The sequence below is a fragment of the Haliotis rufescens genome, unplaced genomic scaffold (assembly GCF_023055435.1).
Source record: "Haliotis rufescens isolate VD_foot unplaced genomic scaffold, xgHalRufe1.0.p SCAF_9, whole genome shotgun sequence".
NCBI lineage: Eukaryota > Metazoa > Mollusca > Gastropoda > Lepetellida > Haliotidae > Haliotis > Haliotis rufescens.
In genome coordinates, this window is record NW_025964383.1 from 3,188,483 (window position 1) to 3,208,235 (window position 19,753).

The 19,753-nt window shown below is 38.1% G+C and overlaps 1 protein-coding gene across 2 annotated transcripts in view; it reads right to left on the reverse strand.

Moving 5' to 3' along the window:
- The window catches only part of LOC124123232 (protein FORGETTER 1-like), a 490,282-nt gene that overhangs the window by 246,763 nt on the left and 223,766 nt on the right, over window positions 1–19,753 (reverse strand). For both annotated transcript variants that reach the window (XM_048391344.1, XM_048391343.1), the window contains one exon: window positions 4,773–4,866. In XM_048391344.1, the coding sequence (XP_048247301.1) occupies window positions 4,773–4,866 (94 nt within the window). The remainder of the gene's footprint in view (window positions 1–4,772; window positions 4,867–19,753) is intronic.

A 19,753-nucleotide genomic window follows, 5' to 3' on the forward strand; every position in this document is an offset into this window, starting at 1 on the left:
TTGCGGGCAACTTCCACCTGTGATGTCGTAGATACCAGAATGAAAAGGTGGCAATGTTAATTTGTCCTCGATGATTCTTGGAGCATCGAATAAAGCATTGCAGCATCCACCCCAGACAGAGTAGAAGTTCCTGTTCATCTTCAACCCCAACTATCAAAGATAGGAGCAGGACGGTGAAGGATCTATCCAGCTGTCCTGGGAGTTGAATCTTAACTATAAAGTCCAAGCTAAGCCCAAATGAACGGCACCATGCGCTCTGCGCTCAAATCTAACATGGGTGATGTAGTACGATCGCACGTGCTGCTGTTGCCAGAGCCAAGGGGAAGACTGTCATCTTGGTGAGGTTGCAGTAAGATGCTGAGTGGATTGGTTTAAAGGGTGTGCCTCTCAGCAGGGTATGTACCACATTTAGATCCCATGCTGGATGTCTGAACTTTGCCTTCTGGTCTACTAGACGAATGGAGTTAGCAGTCTTGGTCATCTTTCAATCTTCTGGAATGGCCAAGACAGAGCTGACGGCCACAAGGTAGGTTGTGATAGTGTTGCCCATCAGGCAATGCTTGTGGTGCAAAACCAGTAGAAATTCAACAAAGGATTGGGTTGACACAGAGGTGGGGTCCTGGTGTTTCTCCTTGAAGAGATTCTTGAAGGAGCATCATAAAGGCCCCCGGCAGAACGACTCTGCGCCATGGGGATTGCATTCATCGCCGCCCTTGCTGAGTGACCATGGTGTTAAGGGCTCATTGTAGATGGACCAGGCATGAAGATGGGTAGGGACGTTTGCTGTGAGGGCGGGGCAACAAGTTGGGCAAATCTGGGAGTTCAAGGTGGTCGATGGTAGACATCTCCTTGAGATCCCCTCGCAGGCCATCAAGGCGCTTTTAAAGTCAGAGCGAGGCTCTGGGTCGATGTGATCTTAGGAAGGGCCCTGGGAAGGAGTACTGGAGGTGGAAAAGCATAAGCTTTTAGTCCTTCTCAGGAGACTGTGCATTCACTGCCGAGGCTTGTGGATCTGGCGAGATATGAAGAACGGAGATACGACACCTGAACAGTTTGGCTGGTGGCAAACAAGTCAATGTTGGGGTAGCCTTTTCAACAGACTATAACGAAGGCGTCCGGATGGAGTTTCGACTCTGAGGGAGCTACCTTGTCTGGTCTGCGTCGTTTGCCAGAATGTTACGATATCCGTGAAAGTATTGGACCAGAACACGTTGACCCAGCTGAATAATCGGATGTAAGAATCAGAATGTTTGTTGAAGGAGTGAGTGGTCCCCTGATGGTGGAGGCACCAGACCACCGTGAGGTTGTCCGTGGAGATGGCAGGTTGAGTGTACTGGAGGGGGTCCTGCCAGTGAGATGTTGCCTGAACACCTTCAGCTCAAGTTGTTGATGTGTCAAGTGAGCTGTGTACTGGACCACAGGCCTGATGTCGACTGGTCCTCTAGATATGCACCTCAACCTGTAGAGGCGTCGACGAACAGGTGGGACGTCGGGGATAACTCTGTTAAGGAGACGCTTCCTAAGACATTTGACTCTATCATCCACTAGCTGAAATGACTCTTGAGGTGGGGGGTACAGCAACAGATAGGCCATGTACGGCCCCAGGAGCTGTTGGATGGGATGCAAGTGTAGTCAACCTCAGCCTGCCCACTTCAGGAGAGTGTCTGCTCGTTCAGTGCCATGAAGATACGTGCTGCATCCAGTGGATAAGGCACTGATAAGATCGCACTGTACAAAGTAAGGTGACCATTTCTATCCCCTATGTAGTCATCGGAGGTCGACAGAGCGGTGGGAAGAATTATAAATTCAACAACATATCTTGTAAATCAGGCTGAATGTATGAAATTCCTTGGTCTGAAGCCGTACTGTACGAAGTAAGGTGATCAGTTCCATCCCCTAGGCATCATACAAGCGCTCCCGTTCTTATATCAAAGGACGATGAGGCGTGGTGTCTCGTTACTGCACATGTTGGCATAGGATGTCTACTTGGCCCCATTGATGTACAGCGACAGGCGAGTACATAAGCATGCAAACCAATCTGTACAAATACACTGCACAGCTCTCATTAGGTGAGTTGACCTAATTCCGGACGAAGATGTTATAAGTCAGGGAGCTCTTGACATGTGACATGTAAATCACCCTGCTCAGTAAACTGGAATCCCCCATAGAGTCAAAGCTCCACACACAGACAATCCTCTGTCAACTTTATGGCTGACAGAGAAGTGGTGTTTCCAAGTTCTGTGTAAAATGTGAGACTTTGCCGGTGTAGGGGCAAGTTGATCACCATGATAAGCGTGATGTCTGGTCTGTGTTGTGAACGATGATCCCGAGGTTGGTACCCAGAAGCATATGATGATTCTGTCAAAGGTCAAATCATCGTGAAGTTGTGATCTTCAACCTTGGTGCAGCCACAGGAAGGAAATTCTTCGAGGGTACTATCGTTGATAGACAGGGAGAATCAGTGGGAACTTTCACAGAACCCTCACCATGAGACCAGGCGCTGCTAAGGACTTGAGGAAAAGAGGGTTGCTGGCTCTTGGGGATGCAATCCGGCAGTCTCATAAGCCCGTAGAATGAGAGCACATGACCAAAAGAAAATCATGTTACGGCTAAATGCAAGGTCATCCTGGGTGTATGCTATGTCTGCCATCTCCAAAGCATGGACATCCCCCTTCCAAGGAACCTTGAACACCGGCAAAAGCAATAATATCGCAAACTCTTCGTCCGATGCTTTGACCAGATTCTTCACCATCAGGTCTGGTGGAATAGGAGTAGACTTGGACCAATAGTGTTTCGTTGATTCACGCCTGGGCTGATGTCTGCTGGAACATGGACTGTATCATCTGCCTTGATGAGTTGTTTAGGCACGAGGTGGTTCGCTTGCTGGACGTTGACGAAAAGGGTGGTCATAAACTCCTGGTGGCTTAGAGTGACAGCGGTGTCATGTAGCTGCTCAGGAGTGAAAGGTCCGAATCCTGGAGGCACCGTCAATGCCGTGTAGCTGCTCAGGAGTGCTGGCGACAGGTGGTACGATAACGGGAAAACTGATTTCTGGGTCGATGGCACCAAGGGTGGCTCCAGAATGGGGTTGGACATAGAATGCTGGAGGCTGAGAGCGCTGGTTGCAGTGTGTAGCTGCTCAGGAGCATAGGTCCTAATCCTCGAGTGCCGGTAATGCTGAGATTTTTTTGGTACTTTTCTCCAACAGAACAGAACTGCAAGAATTGTCAACGTACATGTAAGTGCTCTATTCCTATTTCAAACACTAACTTTCTCTGATACTTATATGACTAACTCAACATCTTAAGTGCCACACTGATTCTTGTGATTAACAAACAAAAATCTCATGTACTGTTACAAGACATTAATGTATCATATTCATATTACAATTTTATTTAAGAATTGTTTTGATTGGATACAAACCACTTAAGTGACAAGATTGATGTCCTCATGAGTTTTGTATGTGTATGTTAAGGATCTTATATACTTATTCACTGTTCATGGAATACTAAAATGAAATAATGACAAATAGTTACTTATTCACATAACTGATGTTCAGGTGAAAGATATCTATAGACGTATTGCGTGGGACACAATTATTATAGTGAAAACAAAATCATCAGCGTGTACATCGCAGAAAATGAATCATATCCCATTATATTCACCGAAACATCATATAGTGATCCTTATCAACAAAAGTTCAAATAATAGATACCGAGAAACTTACTGATACTATGTAGTGATTTGTGTTTATTCTGTATGTCATAGGTGAAATATTTCAAAATTTACTGTAATTGTTTTGTAACAAAAGATTATCAGCAGACTACCCCTGTCTGTGACATCACACCCGGTGACCTTTGCACTTTCTGAAATATTGTCATCAGATTTCATGATCTTTATCTTTGTTTTTCTCTCATCATATCAAATGGAAAATGACAAATGGAACATTCTTCAATTGAGAAGATCAGCAACTTTTGCCAAGGCATATATATGAAGGCAATGTAAACTTTGTTTATATTGAAAAAGCAATAAGTTATGCTGAGGTCACGCAAACTGCACCATGTTTGATTTTCGTATGTCTGCTAGCATCGTGAAATGGGATTTGTATTTACTTATATTGTAAGCATTCAACCAAAACACTTGAAATTAGGACTGGTGAATATTTGTAAGTCATTAATTGCTTTATCCAAATTTTATAACATGACACGTTAGATTAACCCGAATGTTCGTATTTCTGCAACCGACATGATGACCTAGAAAATGAAAAAAAATTGTGTTTAACTGTAAGGTAATAAATTTACTGAAATGGTTCATAATTTGCCATTACGCTGTTACTTGCCGATTAAGAAAACCCAAAATTATACTCAGTCAAAAAATTAGGATATCGGAGATAAGATTATTGAAATCAATTTGCACAAATTTAACAATTCAAAAAGGTTCATAACGCGAAATTCAAAGCACCTCCAACAATGTAATCCATGAAAGTTCAAGAAAATTTACAATTTTTGTGTTCACTTTGGTCTTAACCTTTGTATGATTGAAAACATCTGTTAGAAATTGTCCACCCTCTTAACACCGCCTTATGCAAATGAATTCAGCAGGCTAAAGGTTAAGTAGTTCAGTATTTTCAGAGTTAAGTTTTCTTTAACTTCTCATGAGATATCTGTACATAACACCACAGTCATCCATGACAGTAAACATGACAGTGCTGGTAGCTTCCTTGGAAACCATCCACTTGTTGGACGGACATTCATCCATGCAACTGTTCTTACCTCTCCTGTGGTCTGCAAACCGATCACCACACAGCAACCAGACTCCAGTGCTTCTTTTGCCTCCTTCACAATACATGGAACCTTCATACCCATACTGCAATGAGGATAAAAATATTTACTGCAATGCTATATTATGAAGTAAGATTTCAGGAGAAACAAGAATTAGTGAGTCTGGTTTAACGCTGCTTTTAACAGTATTCCAGTCATATCGCGGCGTGTCAGCTTAATGTGGGAGGAAAGCCCGAAATGATGCAGGTCTCAGACGTTTACCGCTTTGGTGAAACCCACGAGCATGGGTATGGTGCTGACAAACCTAGAAACATAATCGGGGCGAACCGGGATTCGAACCCACAATCATAGGTTTCTGGCGTGCCTTAGGGACGCAACTCTGCACAGCGAATCGCGGCGCCTTAGACGACTGGGCCACCCCGTGCCCCCGAAACAAGAATTAAAACTGGACATCTTTTTTTATTTGTGCTCATTGTAGCCAAAGTCATTTTCTCTTGAACATTTTAAATACCAAACAATTTGAGCAAATACAGGACTGACAATAACCAGATTCTTCAACCTGTTCAAGATATGATTAAAATGAAAGTGACAACTCAGACTGTGTGGTAAACCTGCATTTTCTTAAATATCAGGTTAGATCTGAAAGGTTTTTCAAGTGTAAACATGTTTCATGATGTGACCTGAAGTGACCTAGCTGCAACCAAAAGCAGTGATTGAAACCCCACTCTAGAGATGAAATTTGATCCAATTCCTGTAAATACTCAAGTTGTACCTAAACTTTTTAATGTCTAATTCACAAAGTGACCTTTGACCTTGAATTGTATCGTCTATGTAAAAAAAAATTCCCAGTTGTTTATAGGACATACATAAGGTATCAAATCTGTCCTATGCATGTGGTTGAAGAAACGTGTTGACAGAACACAAATTTGAGCAAACGCTCTTCAGGGGGCCAATTAATTTTATGTAGTGACTTTATCCTTTGACATTTCAGATATATATGACAAGAAACTTGTAAATATATTTTATCTATCTACTAGCTATGATATCAAGTGGCTAAGTATGAATTGGGAGTTATGGAATAGTTCACTTTTAAAGTAAAGGGTGGTTGGGTTAACCCCCTGGATGCCACAGGGACATATATGTCCCTCCTCTACAACCCTCACTTTGAAGTCAAATAAAATTCAAATTACATCAACCACACAGATACACTTCACAGTTTTGAATAAGGTGGGAAATTCCCTGTTCTGTGATATCATCCACACATTACTAAATCACCACTCACGGCATTATTTACAGCATGTTTTAAAATCTAAATTTCGGATATTTACTCGGAGAAATGAATGTCAAAAATAGCAGATTAGTGATCACAGGTATCTGACTTTTATCAAATCACCAATGATCATTCCAAAACGTCTCCGATAACCCCAGAATCGTTTAAAACGTTTTGGAAAATATGCAAACACGAAAGCCGAATTGAACTTTCCGCCATATTGGATAGTGTTTACAAAATCACGTTTCAGGTACACCGGTTATGAGACACATGTAACATCACGTATATTTCAAACTTAGCTGCGATACATACATCTTTGAATTCCTCATACATTTTAGAATCAAATGACCAATGGTCTTTGTCACCAATACAAAGTGGCTAGATGAAATCAAGCAAAATAAGTTAGGCGTGAAAACGAATGCTGTGCTCAAAAAACTGCACTTGTTCGAAAAGTAAACAAAGCAAAATTCAGATTTTACACAGTGAAGCATTTTCTCCTATTTTGAAGTATCCATTCGTCTATTCGTTCAAGATATTGGCTCAACATTTTCAGAATATGCATGGGAAGAGAATCGTAGGAAGAATTAGGGAATTAAAAATAGATACATTGCAATGATTTGATATTTAAAATAGAAATTGTCAAAGTTACCGTCCTGTGTGACGCCATGACTGACGCAAAATCATGCACAACGACAACAGTATTTATCAGAATTTCTGACTATTTCCGTTGGTTTCAATGAAAAATATAACAACAAATAACAGTACATAGATTGTCAGAATGTTTCTGATTACTTACATCTCACATTTATGTATACATGTATATGATCCCTGAATCAACGAAAGTCCCCTTGTAAAATCCTGCGTACTGTTGACAGTGAACACGCCATTTTGTAAAAGTCGGTCACCGGTAGTGATGTCATATATCAACATTGTTGTACATATTTGGTAAAAAAATCTTTAGGTGAAGGTCCTTGAATGAGAGTGCACACGATCATTGTACCATGCTGTTTACAGTTTCAGTTATAATGTAGATTTTTCACATCTTTTATACATTTTTTCACACAATTAATTTCACTTTGGACATTTGTCAATGTTCAAAATGATATCTCATACGTAAATATAGGCCACAACATGTATGAACAAACCTTTGATAATCTCCTGTTTGTTTGAACAATGTTTACATAAAAATTGATAGGTTTATAGTGTCGAATACAATATTTCTTTCCTTACAAGTGTTACAAGATACTGCAGTGTACTGTATAGTGTACTGCAGCATGTACATATTTCTTGGAATGTGTAATAGTCAATATTATAAGTTCATATAACCAATGTACATGAATAGCCGTTTCATTTTATTTTACAACTGAGAATGAATATATTACTTTAACAAAATGGATAATATTTTTCATTAAAATATATGCACACATTTCTGAAAGAATTGTCTTGGTCTTGGAATTGTTTTTTAAGTCGTATGATACACAGAACTGTGATATCTAACGATTCGCCAGGTGCGCATTAGTCACGAACAATTTACGAATTATTCCTCTCGGTTTGCATTATATAATCAATGGGTTCATTCTTTTTTCAATATTGAGATCACAGGATAGTAAACTGTTTACTTTATTTCTCCAGGAATTGTATAAAAATAAAACCCATGCCAGGCACCCCGTTGGTTCAAACGTATACGATGATCCTGATAATTCTATACCAATAGAACTTTCTTCGTATCTTTTATTGTGTAAGAAATAATAACATAATAATGAACAAATATATGTCGATTATTGAATATAATTTTGGTTGTTTTGAAATATTCTTTTGGGTATTTCATTACGTAAATTGATGCCAAACAGGTGCGTGTCTTGTCCAATTAAGATACACGATAAACTATCTAATTGTTTACATATTCAAGACATTATTTACTTGGTGAAAGCAGTCATTTTATGCTGTGTCGAAAAAGCGTCAAATCTGTTTCACACATCGAGATCTTCCATACCATTAACTAAAACTAGGGGAGATATATATTAATCAAAATAGCAGTGTCGTCTTTCTCCGACGTTATCAAAGACATAAAACCAGCCATGACGTCAAAAGGAATGGTGTTATTTTTTTGGTATTTCATTTTATTTGATGATAAGGCTAGTGCTCCATTAATAACGATGCAACAATAGTCAAATTACACTTACCGTATTCGACGTAATAAGCGCCCAGGGCGCTCTCAAAATTAGAAATAGGGGGCTCTTATTGGAATATTATTTTGGTGGAAAAAACAGAGTTGAAAGATAAATTTTGTGGTTTATGCTGACAGCCTGAAATGTTTATATACGACAGATATATCTTTCCAGAATTTAACTGCCCATAATTAAGGGTGCATATAACACATGAGTGCGTATAATACGCGAATAAATAAGTCTTGTGTACATTGATCAATCAGAAGGGGTGCTAATTAGGATTGTTCACTAGCCAATATATTAGCAAATATCTCCGTGGGCGCTTATTACGTCGAATACGGTAAACATTCAGGAGAATGTTGGAAACTAAGAACTAAGTTATAGGTTAGATGGGGCCATCCATTTCTCTATTACCTCCTTTTTATGAAGTACGATTTCATCATTTCTTATTTTATAACTAAACGTATACAGTTTCAATATATCGATATTTGTGTTGGAATAATTGGTTCACACGAAAATATATTGTCCTTACCCACACTAATTCTCATCAAGTGATCTGAGTTACAATAAACTAGTGCTAAGCATAGCAGAGTTATGCTCCCTTTTCTTTGTATGTGTGTAACCTCTCTGTCGCCTTTTGACGTCATGCTATTTTTGGCATTGAATGTATGTTGTTATACATACGCATATAACTCCATTTGATATGTAGTTATGTCGTTCAGATATTAGGCAGTATTTTGTTTGCTCACAGTTTCCGTAAAGCTTCTAAATAAAAAGAATCGTCACACAGTACTTTTATCAGTGTACGATAAAAAGCAGAGAAATTTACTGTTTTTCAAAGCAGAATAAATTCTCGGACAACACTTAGAAGTGTCTTTCTTTAAAACCTGTTTAATATTTGCAGTTGAATTTACACCATCAAATAGGAAATTTAATATTCTCCACCTCTGCGTAATTTTATAGCCAGAGGTAGATCCAGTGCTGCGTGAGCGCAATTCGCGCACAACATTCACTTTTCCGATCTTTGGAAAATGTGCGTCAGAAAAAACAACTCGACATCCAGAGGGTTAATCTATGTTAATGTCATTGTTTGGTCTACTGTTGTAACCCAAGCCTTGATTTCATTGTCTTGTTCCAAGCTGTGCACACCAATCCATGTTGCACTGGACACAACACCACCTTTGAAGTCAACACACAATTTACAAGTGACAGACCTTTGGACAAACAATACAATTGTTAAGGTGAGTAAAGTATAAAACTGCTAGCTACTTTCCATGTATGTTTTTGTATAACAATATAGCAATGTATCCTAAGTTATGTTTAATGTTATTTCAGTATTTCTGAACTGTTTATTTCTGGTATGATGATCATGTAGCATAGCCATATTGCAAAGTTAAAGGGCAAGTTCACACGGAAATGAACCTATTTTTCTTGTACTTTTTCCACATTAAAAGTGTTAACATAGAAGTGTCATAGACAAAAATATTATAAAAATATCACAATTAATTAACATATTTTTCGCATTAAAACGATTTATATTTTTCACATTTACCAAGTGTTCTATTTCCACAACAAAAACACCATGGCTTATGCCCCTTGCAATATGACGTCATTGGTGCCAATTGATAAACATTATGACGTCATCATGCTTTGTTAGAGCCGCTTCACGTGGTGTAGGTCCAGGTGTGTGATTCTAGCGTCTCAGATGCCAGCCAGCATAGTGTTATGCTGAGTCACCACTGCGCCGAAGTGTGTCGTAGGCCATGTTGTTTTACCGCAAACTGGTACTTGATATCTTTTGCGTTGAGAATAGACAGGGACCCAGTTGAATTGGCACCAATTACGTCATAATCTAAGGGGGATAACTCAGGCCTGTTTAGCTCGAAAAACGAAGGCCTCATAACGGCATATCATTTTCACACTATTGTGAGCTTCCTACGTTCACTGTGAAAAAAAAAGAGTGTATATTTTCAAACACAGATACTAATTAATTCTAAAATTGCGTTTTGTTTAGAAAAAGAAAGAAAGTGATTTTTGCGTGTACACTTCCCCTTTAATGATTAGTTAATAATTAAATAATAATTAAATAATAATTAAATAATATTTGAATAATATTTGCACTTAGTGAACATTTTAAAACCTTCCCACCTTTCTTTTATATTTCTGTGTTTGAATGTGAGATTTTTCTAATATCGCAACTATAGGATTTGAATGCAATGCAAACTAGTATATGGTCTGTATGTTAGCATTCACTGATATTTGCTACAATGCTCTTTACAATGTTTTTAAGTGAAGTTTACACCACTTTTCAAATTGGACGAGCGGCCGGTCACATGACCACGAAACTTAGTGAGGGCCAAACATTGTCGGAGCTGACAACAATGTTCATACAGTTGGGCCCTCACGCAATGAAGGGTTACTGCTCCAATGAACAATGTAGGTCTACATCTATACACAATTGTATTTAGAATGTGTGACTTCATGTTTACACTGACAGCCATACAACAACCTGCTATTTCACAGAATAAAATAGTACCTCAATAAGAGAGGTGACATGAGCGTATGTATGCACAACTTGTTCTTCAAAAACATCTGACACAACACATGTATTCAAATAATTTCACCATTAGATGAGAAAGGTCTGTTAAGAACTATCTCAGTACGTCGGTCACAATTACATCAAGTACAAGACAACAAATTGCCGACACGATAAACATGACGGGTGAGATTTCGGAAGTTGCAAATGAAACCTGTGGCAGTAACATGTTTCAGTCATCATTGATCAATTGGCTGATCATTGAAAGGTGATTAAAGATGTGTCAAATAGACACTAAGGTAAATTCATAGATTGCTGTAGACTGTCACTGTCAGTCTAGACAAGGATTAAGTTGATACAACAAAAGTTTGGATGTGCATTTCTGTGTATAAAGTTGATTCTACCAAAAAATGTGATTTATGTAAAACTATGAGCAAATGCACTTATCATTGTACATCAAATTTGTGTTGTAATGAGGCAAGAGTAAATTATAACAGTGGAAATAACTAACAGTACCAGTTATCCCCATGATCACACACAGCTTCAGTTATACAAATTTCATTTTTCATTATGGTTTTGCACTCAATTACTTTATTCATTAAAATGAATAACGGTTTTATCGATTTGCATTTTATCGATACCAATAGTCCCTAAATTTGATGTGGACATGCTTGTCCATAACTATGTACTGTGGATTTCACAATGTATTCAAGTCATGCATTTTTGGGAAAAATAGCTAAATTATGTTTTAGAATTGTATTTTGGAGAAGAAATGTCAGACAAAAAGGAAACAACAGAACTAAATGCGCATCATCATGTTGTCAGACTTCTGTTTACACATGAATTAGTCACATGACACCATCTGTGTGTCTTTTTCAAAGTTGTATATGAGCAAGGTGATAATATGGTGTGTTTTTTAATATTTCCTGACAAGAGTCAGTTTTGTTCATCAGATATGTAAAATGAGATGAGATCACGTGCTCACTATAAAATGGGATGGGAATAATTGGTCCTCCGGTGATAACTGTTTGCTAGCCAGTATGTGTATGAAGTAGGTGCACTATTTTTATTTTGTAAGTGTCTTGTACATTACAGGATGTCATTAGCTTTTTATTGGCAATAAAATCTCACACCCGTAGCATGTGTAGGACATTGTGCTTTCCTATCACAAACTCATTACATTTAGTTAAATGTTAAATTCAAATTCAAATTCATATTCCTTCATACACCGTTGATTCGAAGTTGAAGGGATCTACATAATTATACCCACCACCAAAAGAAACACGGACCATAGAACATTATATAGATAAGTATGTAGGTTAACATGGTTAAGAAGAGATGTCTTCAATGTGTACCAATTGATGGCAAAAATAGCAATCAGTCGGGTGTCACCACAGAGTGACCTTATTCTTATCACGATATGCTGCATGTGATTTCCAAGCTTTACCTGCTAATACTGCATGAGATAAATGGTGCATCTCGAGTCATGGATATATGACGTCACATGTGATGCATTCATGAGCATTGGTTCACACAACAAACCAGTATGTTATTTGTGCATCGAAGCTATCTAATTTCTCCGGAATATGAGTAAGTCTTCATATATTAACTAACATGTATGGTATTCACTTTTCTTTTGGCAGTAAGTTTACTTCGTGTTATCCAAGGTTCGTCACAACTGAAAATGATAAGTAAGAAATACACAGGGACCATGCTTTTACTACGAGACAACTGTAAGTTCGACACATCAAAGTTTGACACCACAGTGTTTCACTGTATTATTAAGGAGAAAGAATTGTAGAAATATCCATCACATTTCACTTCATCCGACTCATACTAAATTCTTATATCTTCTGAAAGGTAGTGGAAACTTTCCCTATCTGTGTTCCCAGAGAACAGAAAAACCACCTCACCCCTTGAGCCGCACATGCGCATCAGAACCACTTGACAAAGACAGTAACTTGTTGCACTCTCATTTTCATGCCAGTTTCATGCCTGTAATCCGTGTAATCAAAATTAACCTTTTCTCATTAAATTTCTCACTCAGAGTACATTCTTCTAAACCATATTCATCTTAACATCATAACAAATATGTTTTTTTAATATTTTGGCTTAAGATTTTCATATTTTTGGATGACTTTGATGAAGAAGAAGAGGGTTGTGTGAGCACCTACGCCTTTTTTGACTTCAGAGATGAGTTCTTTAGACCTTCCTCCTTCGCAGATCAACCAAGTCATCCCTATCTCTACCCTACGTTGCAGAAGTGTCGACTCCCTTTTGAAGGGCTCTACAAAGCTGAAGAAGAAAGGCTCTACAAAGCTGAAGAAGAAGTCTCCTATGGCTTCTTCTGATGCCAAGCAGAACTTGCAGTTCCTGAAGAAGTGTTCATCCTCTTCCTCATCAAAGCTGTCTGTACAAAGGTGATCAGGCTTTCATACAGCACCCTACCTGCACGCAGCCTGCAGTGTTCATGCAAGTTTAAGGGGTCACAGCACCCTCCAACATTCACGCATTCTGACAACATTTCTCCTCGATATCAGATGATGAAAGAAAGAAAGAAAGAGGTCATTCCATTGGGAGGAATATCCCTCCACCTATGAGGAACATGACAAGGGGCTACCAACTTCTATTTTCAAGACTTCTTCCCTCAGTAGGAGAACTGACTTATTACTGAAGGGCACTTCAAGATCTAAGGAGAGCAAGTCACCAACTTCACCGTCAGACCCTGGCTAAAATCTTCCAAGCAGGAGCAAAAGATAAAGACTTTTGTATCCCCTCGAAGCCCTCTCCCTTCGTGACAATGCATACCTTTACGAAGACAAAGTTATCATCAACAAAAGAGTTCACGAAAGCATCAGCAGATTACCGAACCTCTGCAGATACAAACCTTCAGCACAACAGTCCACCATCACACAAACTTCAATGTGTGCGCAACCTGTCCATCTTTCCAAGAGTGCTGTACCTATGTCGTCATCCAACACTGACCTGGGATGATATTCATAAAAGAACTTAAGTCTTAAAACGACTTAAGATTTAAGTTAGAAATTGGAAAAACTTAAGTTTACCCCTACCCAGTCTTAGGCTTAACTACAAGGTGTTTGACTGAAGTCAGTTAACAAAATGGCTGCAGTACCGCAAGGGGGTTGTTCGTTTTGTCAAAGTCTTGATGAATACAATATGATGAGGAGTTAATACGGTGATACCATTTAGATGGAAATGGCATTAGGTTCGTAGCTAATTTAACAGCAACTAACGTGATACAAAAGAAGCTGATCACATTAAGGTACTTTGCAACGGGAAAGTTTCAGTTGTGTAATGCAGATGATTAAGGCGTCACCCAGCCCACTATTTCCAGAGTTGTAAATCAGTGCATCACCAGTTGGTCATCTGACACGATGGTGAAACAGTTTGTCAGCTTCCCCCTGCAATTCGGTGACATAAGGTGTCACCAAACCAACTTTTATCATATTGCGAACTTTCCTGGAGTTGTGGGGGTAACACGTACAAATCCAAGCTCCCGACAGAAAAGGAAAAGGAAACTTAAACCGACATCATTATCACAGTATAAATACCCAGATTGCTTTTGACAGCAACGATAGTCATTGATGTTGCTGCTCAGTGGCCGGGATCGACACACATGTTTTACACATGTTGGCAAACTGTGGGCTCAACCAGGTATTTGTGCGCAATGTTGTCCCCATTGGATATGACCTTCTCGGTGACTGTGGTTATACCTGCAAGCAGTGGCTACTTATCACCTTTCCTAAGACCATTGCCAGGATCACAAACAAACTACAACAGGTACATCAAGTTTCGTGTAAAGTTGCCGACCGTGATCAACAACTTAAGAGTGATGTCCCTTATATTTTACCTCTATTACATATTTGTCCATCTTTCTCTCATAGAGCACAAACGCAATATTCGGTCAGGAAAATCGAAGCAATTACAAAATCAGTCTTCATAAAATACAGAATAATATTTACATCATTACCATATATATGTTGTTACTTCAACATACTACCAAACTCCTGACAGTGGCAATAAAAGTAACATCATTGCTCTTGCAATTTCTACCCTTTAAAATACACATATTACTATTAATAAAAAAGTCAATCAAAAGTTTCCCATGCGAATTGACTGCGTAGACCCTAATGTCTCTGTCAAGGAGATCGTCTACACCTTCGATATAATTCGTCTCAGCGCCACATCTACTGTTGAAATCACCACCAATGAAACCAATATCTCTATAAGCATGTAAATTATTTAATACTGTATCATAAAACTCTTGTGCATTTTCATTTCTTGTGGAATTCTCTGGCGGTAAATAAGACACACTTATATAGGTGTCTGAATTGTCATACACATTTATCAGTTGCAACCACAATATAATCATGTGACTTATCCATCACAGACAACTTAAAGTTACTAAACAACGCCTCGGGGCGCTCTAATATGTAGGCTATGACGTTTGTGACCATACCATATATAAACATCAATGTGAACTTTTTGGTCACCAACTAAGTTGGTTTCTATCAGGCCAATAATATCAGTTACTATATTTCACACAGTGTTCACGTATTAAAGCATTCTGTGAATGAATATCAACTGCCCACGATTTCACGTTCCAAAACCCTGCTCTTTGGAAGTTGCAGCTTGGTTTGTTGTCTTCTTTGCTCTCGGTCATTGGATGACCTATCATTTGACCTCTGCCTATAATCCGACTCTCAGTGCCCATATCCTGAATTAAGTGCACATGTACAATATAAGGGCTGGCTTCCCCCACTCCTATGTGGGTTTGTAGGATGAGCGTTATCACGACTCACAGCTCTCTTCTCTTTGTTTGTGCCATCCAAATTGTCCCGATCTTTGCCACGATTATCTTGACTGTTGTATCCCTGTCTTGTGTCTTCCCTGACGTTAACTCTCCGATCCTTACCAACAGTTTCTACAATTGTTCTGAGATAGGCCTCGTACATGCGTTGCTGTTTAGATTTGTCATGACCTATGAAAACATCTTTTAAGTTCCTTTCATTACGTAGTTGGGCTTTCTTCATGACACGATCTTTATTCTCCATATTCCGACATGTCGCTTCTGCATTGACAGGCCTTCAAAAATACGTGACATCTCACTTTGACGAATGCTCAGTCTTGTAACATTGTTATCTATCACATGTGCACTAATTCAACAGATTTTGTCTGTCAGATGCAAAGAGATTGCTAATTTGTCTTCTTGAGCACATGCTTCTCTGCAGGTGGAGTAGTTGTTATTTTAAAAACGCATCAATATTAAAAATATGTCAGTGGTGTATCAGTCAGTGGTTTAACATTACACTGTTGACAAATGTTGTTACACCAATGACCATAACATGATGAATAGTTCAAAATACTATGTTACTGATAGAATTGTTCAATTATAGTTTAGTACACATTTGATTCAGTCCAAATAGGATCAAGTCCCGAAAGGAAACAAAACAATTGAACACTCAGCAATTTTGTTAATAACTTGGATTGATTTTGTTACACCATTGATACAGTTCATGTCCTCACTGACATTAGCAATATTTCTTAATATGGACCTTCTAAATTAACAAATCTATGTATTTAGTGGTGGCTATATTTATTTTCATGATTCAAGCACGTTCCCACATAGGATCGAAGAAGAAGAGAGAAATAAAAAGTGTGAGACAGGATAAGTTTAAAAAATTTATGATTACCTCACAACACTACTGTTATTCTAATGACTTCATTTGTTATGCCACTTATATTATGAAAGGTCAAACATTATTTTATGATATGTAAAAGGTAAATGTGATGTAAACATGTTTTTCATGTATCAAAGAAAATGGATTTTAATTATTTTTGAAAGAACAACATTAAACACCATAAAACATATTTTAAATTAGTGTCTCACCAATGACAATTTGACGTCAATTTGATTTATATTAAAATTAATTCCATTCTTATGATATTTAGCAATGGGTCTTAGGGCAATATATCATTCCAGGTTTATTAGAAAATGTATTACTTTATTTGTAGAACTACCTGCAGCTATGTCTGTGTCCAATGCGGAGAAATATGGGGTAACTACAAGTACCATTGGTGTAACATAATCACAAACAGAACCTTTTATAAATGTTTTGAGACTTTAATTTGCATTTATGTTAAGAAAACCAATTTTCATTGCATGTGTGATAGGTGCCCTCTAAGGCCTGTAAAAAGGGGCCCAGTGACAGTAGAGCTATTAATTGGGGACAAAGGTCTGATGTTTGACTCCGGTGCTTTGTGTTGTGTTCTCTTCTCCCTGGGCAGTATTCTTTTGTTTATGTGTTCTAATAACAGATAAAACAAAGAGTTAAATTTGATTTAAACTTTATTTTAAAAACATCAACAACAGGGGGCACACCTTCATCCACTTAATTTATGGAAAAATCCTTCCTACTTTTCCCCCTGTCCCTGCCTCTGTAATACTGTTCATCATTTTTCCTTAAACTCGCCCTTTTAACCACACCTTTAACTTAACTCTCTAAAGTGAAATGTTCCCAAACAAACCTATTTAATCCTTACACTATTTCTCCCCCACCCACAGCTAAAACTAACCTAAACTCATTATGCCAAAGAAAACACAAACAAGTGAAAAGGGTCTTGATTCAAGACGAGTAGGTCGACTACATACTTTACCAGATGCTGTCGAAAGTGTAGGCTTATATAGCCGACATGCGGACCATGTGACCAGGAAAACGGACACAACCAATGAACACTCCTTACATTACACAACAAAATCCCGAACTGAGAACACACAAAAATGACACTAAATATGATATGTGATTTTGTAATTAAGGAGATTGTGTGTAATAAGAAGTGAAAATGTCAGTGGCATATATTTCTTGTTATTTGAACAATTGGATAACACTGATATCCTTTGTGTAACTTATACTGATTTAAAAAATTTAATTTTCAGTATTGTCATTTTTAAACATAACTGTATTTAGCATGACCTATTAAAGAATAATAACAATCTGAAAAATACTTTTAAAAAATAAGGACAACATGAACTTTGCTATTTAAAATAGTGCATCAAACAGAAACATGCCTTTTCTCATAACAGTATGTAATTTCACAAATACATTGCCATAGTGGACAAGGCTCGCCTATGCATAACAGCTTCAATTAACTGTCAACATAGAAAAAACAGTTTCATCGTGGACAATTCTTATTAGATAACAGTATTAAAATTGTTACACCACTGAGGGCTTTTGCTATATTTAAATATAAAAACTGTAAATTTTTCAAGTGTTTCATTGATTTCCTGATTGATTAATCTGTGCACTGGATTCACAAGGTTTTTAAGCAATGTGTGAGGTGGGTTGACTTTTAGATTTGGCTATTTTATTTTAGTTAAATGACGTCATGAAAAACAGGATCAATTTCGATAATAACCCAGCTATAGTCTGGAAGGTAATTTAAGGTACCGATGTTTACTACAATATCTGAAAAACTATTGGAGCTACTCCAGTCAAAGTTGGTATGAGATTATTAAACAGTCATACATAACTGGATATTACATTTAAAGACAATCAGTGCATGAATAAAAAATCTGTCTATTTAGCTATCACTATATTTCATCAACAACCAGACCTTTTCGTCACGGGTGGAACGAGCATTCATTGTAACAGCCATCTGCATAATGCTACCCCTGCGTCAAAGGGCCATATGACACAGTTGAACCAATCAACTCAACTCGAAAGGTTGCACGGGAATCACGCACGTATACAGTGTTAGCGTTGGGCGACTCAAGCAGTTATTTAATAATATTTATCCAATTATTTTTGCATTCTTTTTCAGGTCAGTGTTATTGACTTGAATGTATCATTCCTTGCCACATTATTATATTTCATGCATCATGTTTTCAGGTGTAATATATCATACGTAATTATTCATTTAGACAAATTATTGCTTTATGGTTTCGAAGAAAATATTTTAATATTTTCGTAGATGATTCAAGACTTTCGGGGCTGTTTCGGGTGAAAGAGAATCAAATTCTGAGCCAAGAATTGCACAAAGTGGACAAGATCCGATTATGACATGTACTACAAAGCACGAACCTGAAATTCGTAGACGATTCCAAGAAATTCTTTGATAAACAAATTTTTTCTCATGAATCCCACGAACTACAAGAATGTTTGGGAATCAAATAAGATATATTTAAGATTCTTAAGAAATGATTACGAATATGTACGAATATGTAAGAATTCATATCCGTGGTAATTCGGGCTATTACATGTCGTAGTGAAACAGGGGTATATGTATTGCACTATTCTTGGTCCTATGAAATACCCTCATTGTCAGATTCAGAGTCTGTGCTGTCACCTAAATGAACAACAACAGGCTGGACAGTATCTGGTTCGATACAGTCTTGTTTCCAATACTCTTCCTCAACTTTGATAACATGTTGGACACAGTTTGCCGGACGTACATCTGTAATTTCTCCCATCCCTTTCAAGACAATCTGCTTGACGTTGGCAAGCTTGAAGGTCTTATTTTGCCGTGCGACCATATTTTTCAAATCACCCCAGATTAGTTCGATGGGGTTCAAGTCACAATGGTAAGGAGGAAGTCTAAGCACTTCTTGACCTTGTTCTCTCAACATGTTGTCAATCAAATAAGAGGGCGGGGGTTTGTTCTGAAGAACCAGTTGGTAGTAGTCAGTTTGTTTTGGCTTTCGTGGGCTGAGCAATGCGGTTGTTGTCCAACCACTGACATATCTCACCTTTGGTGGACTTTGAGGTTGGACAACGGTTAATAAGATCTCGACAACTGTGATAGGGAGCATTGTCCATAACCACCAAGGATTTATCAGGCAGTGCTAAGAGGAGCTGCTCCTCAACATACGCAGTGAAAACCTGACTATTCATCTCGGTATGGTAGTCTCTGCCATCTGTAGATCTGGATCTGAACACTAGATCACACCCAGCGAGGAAACCTCTGTGGGAGCCTGCAT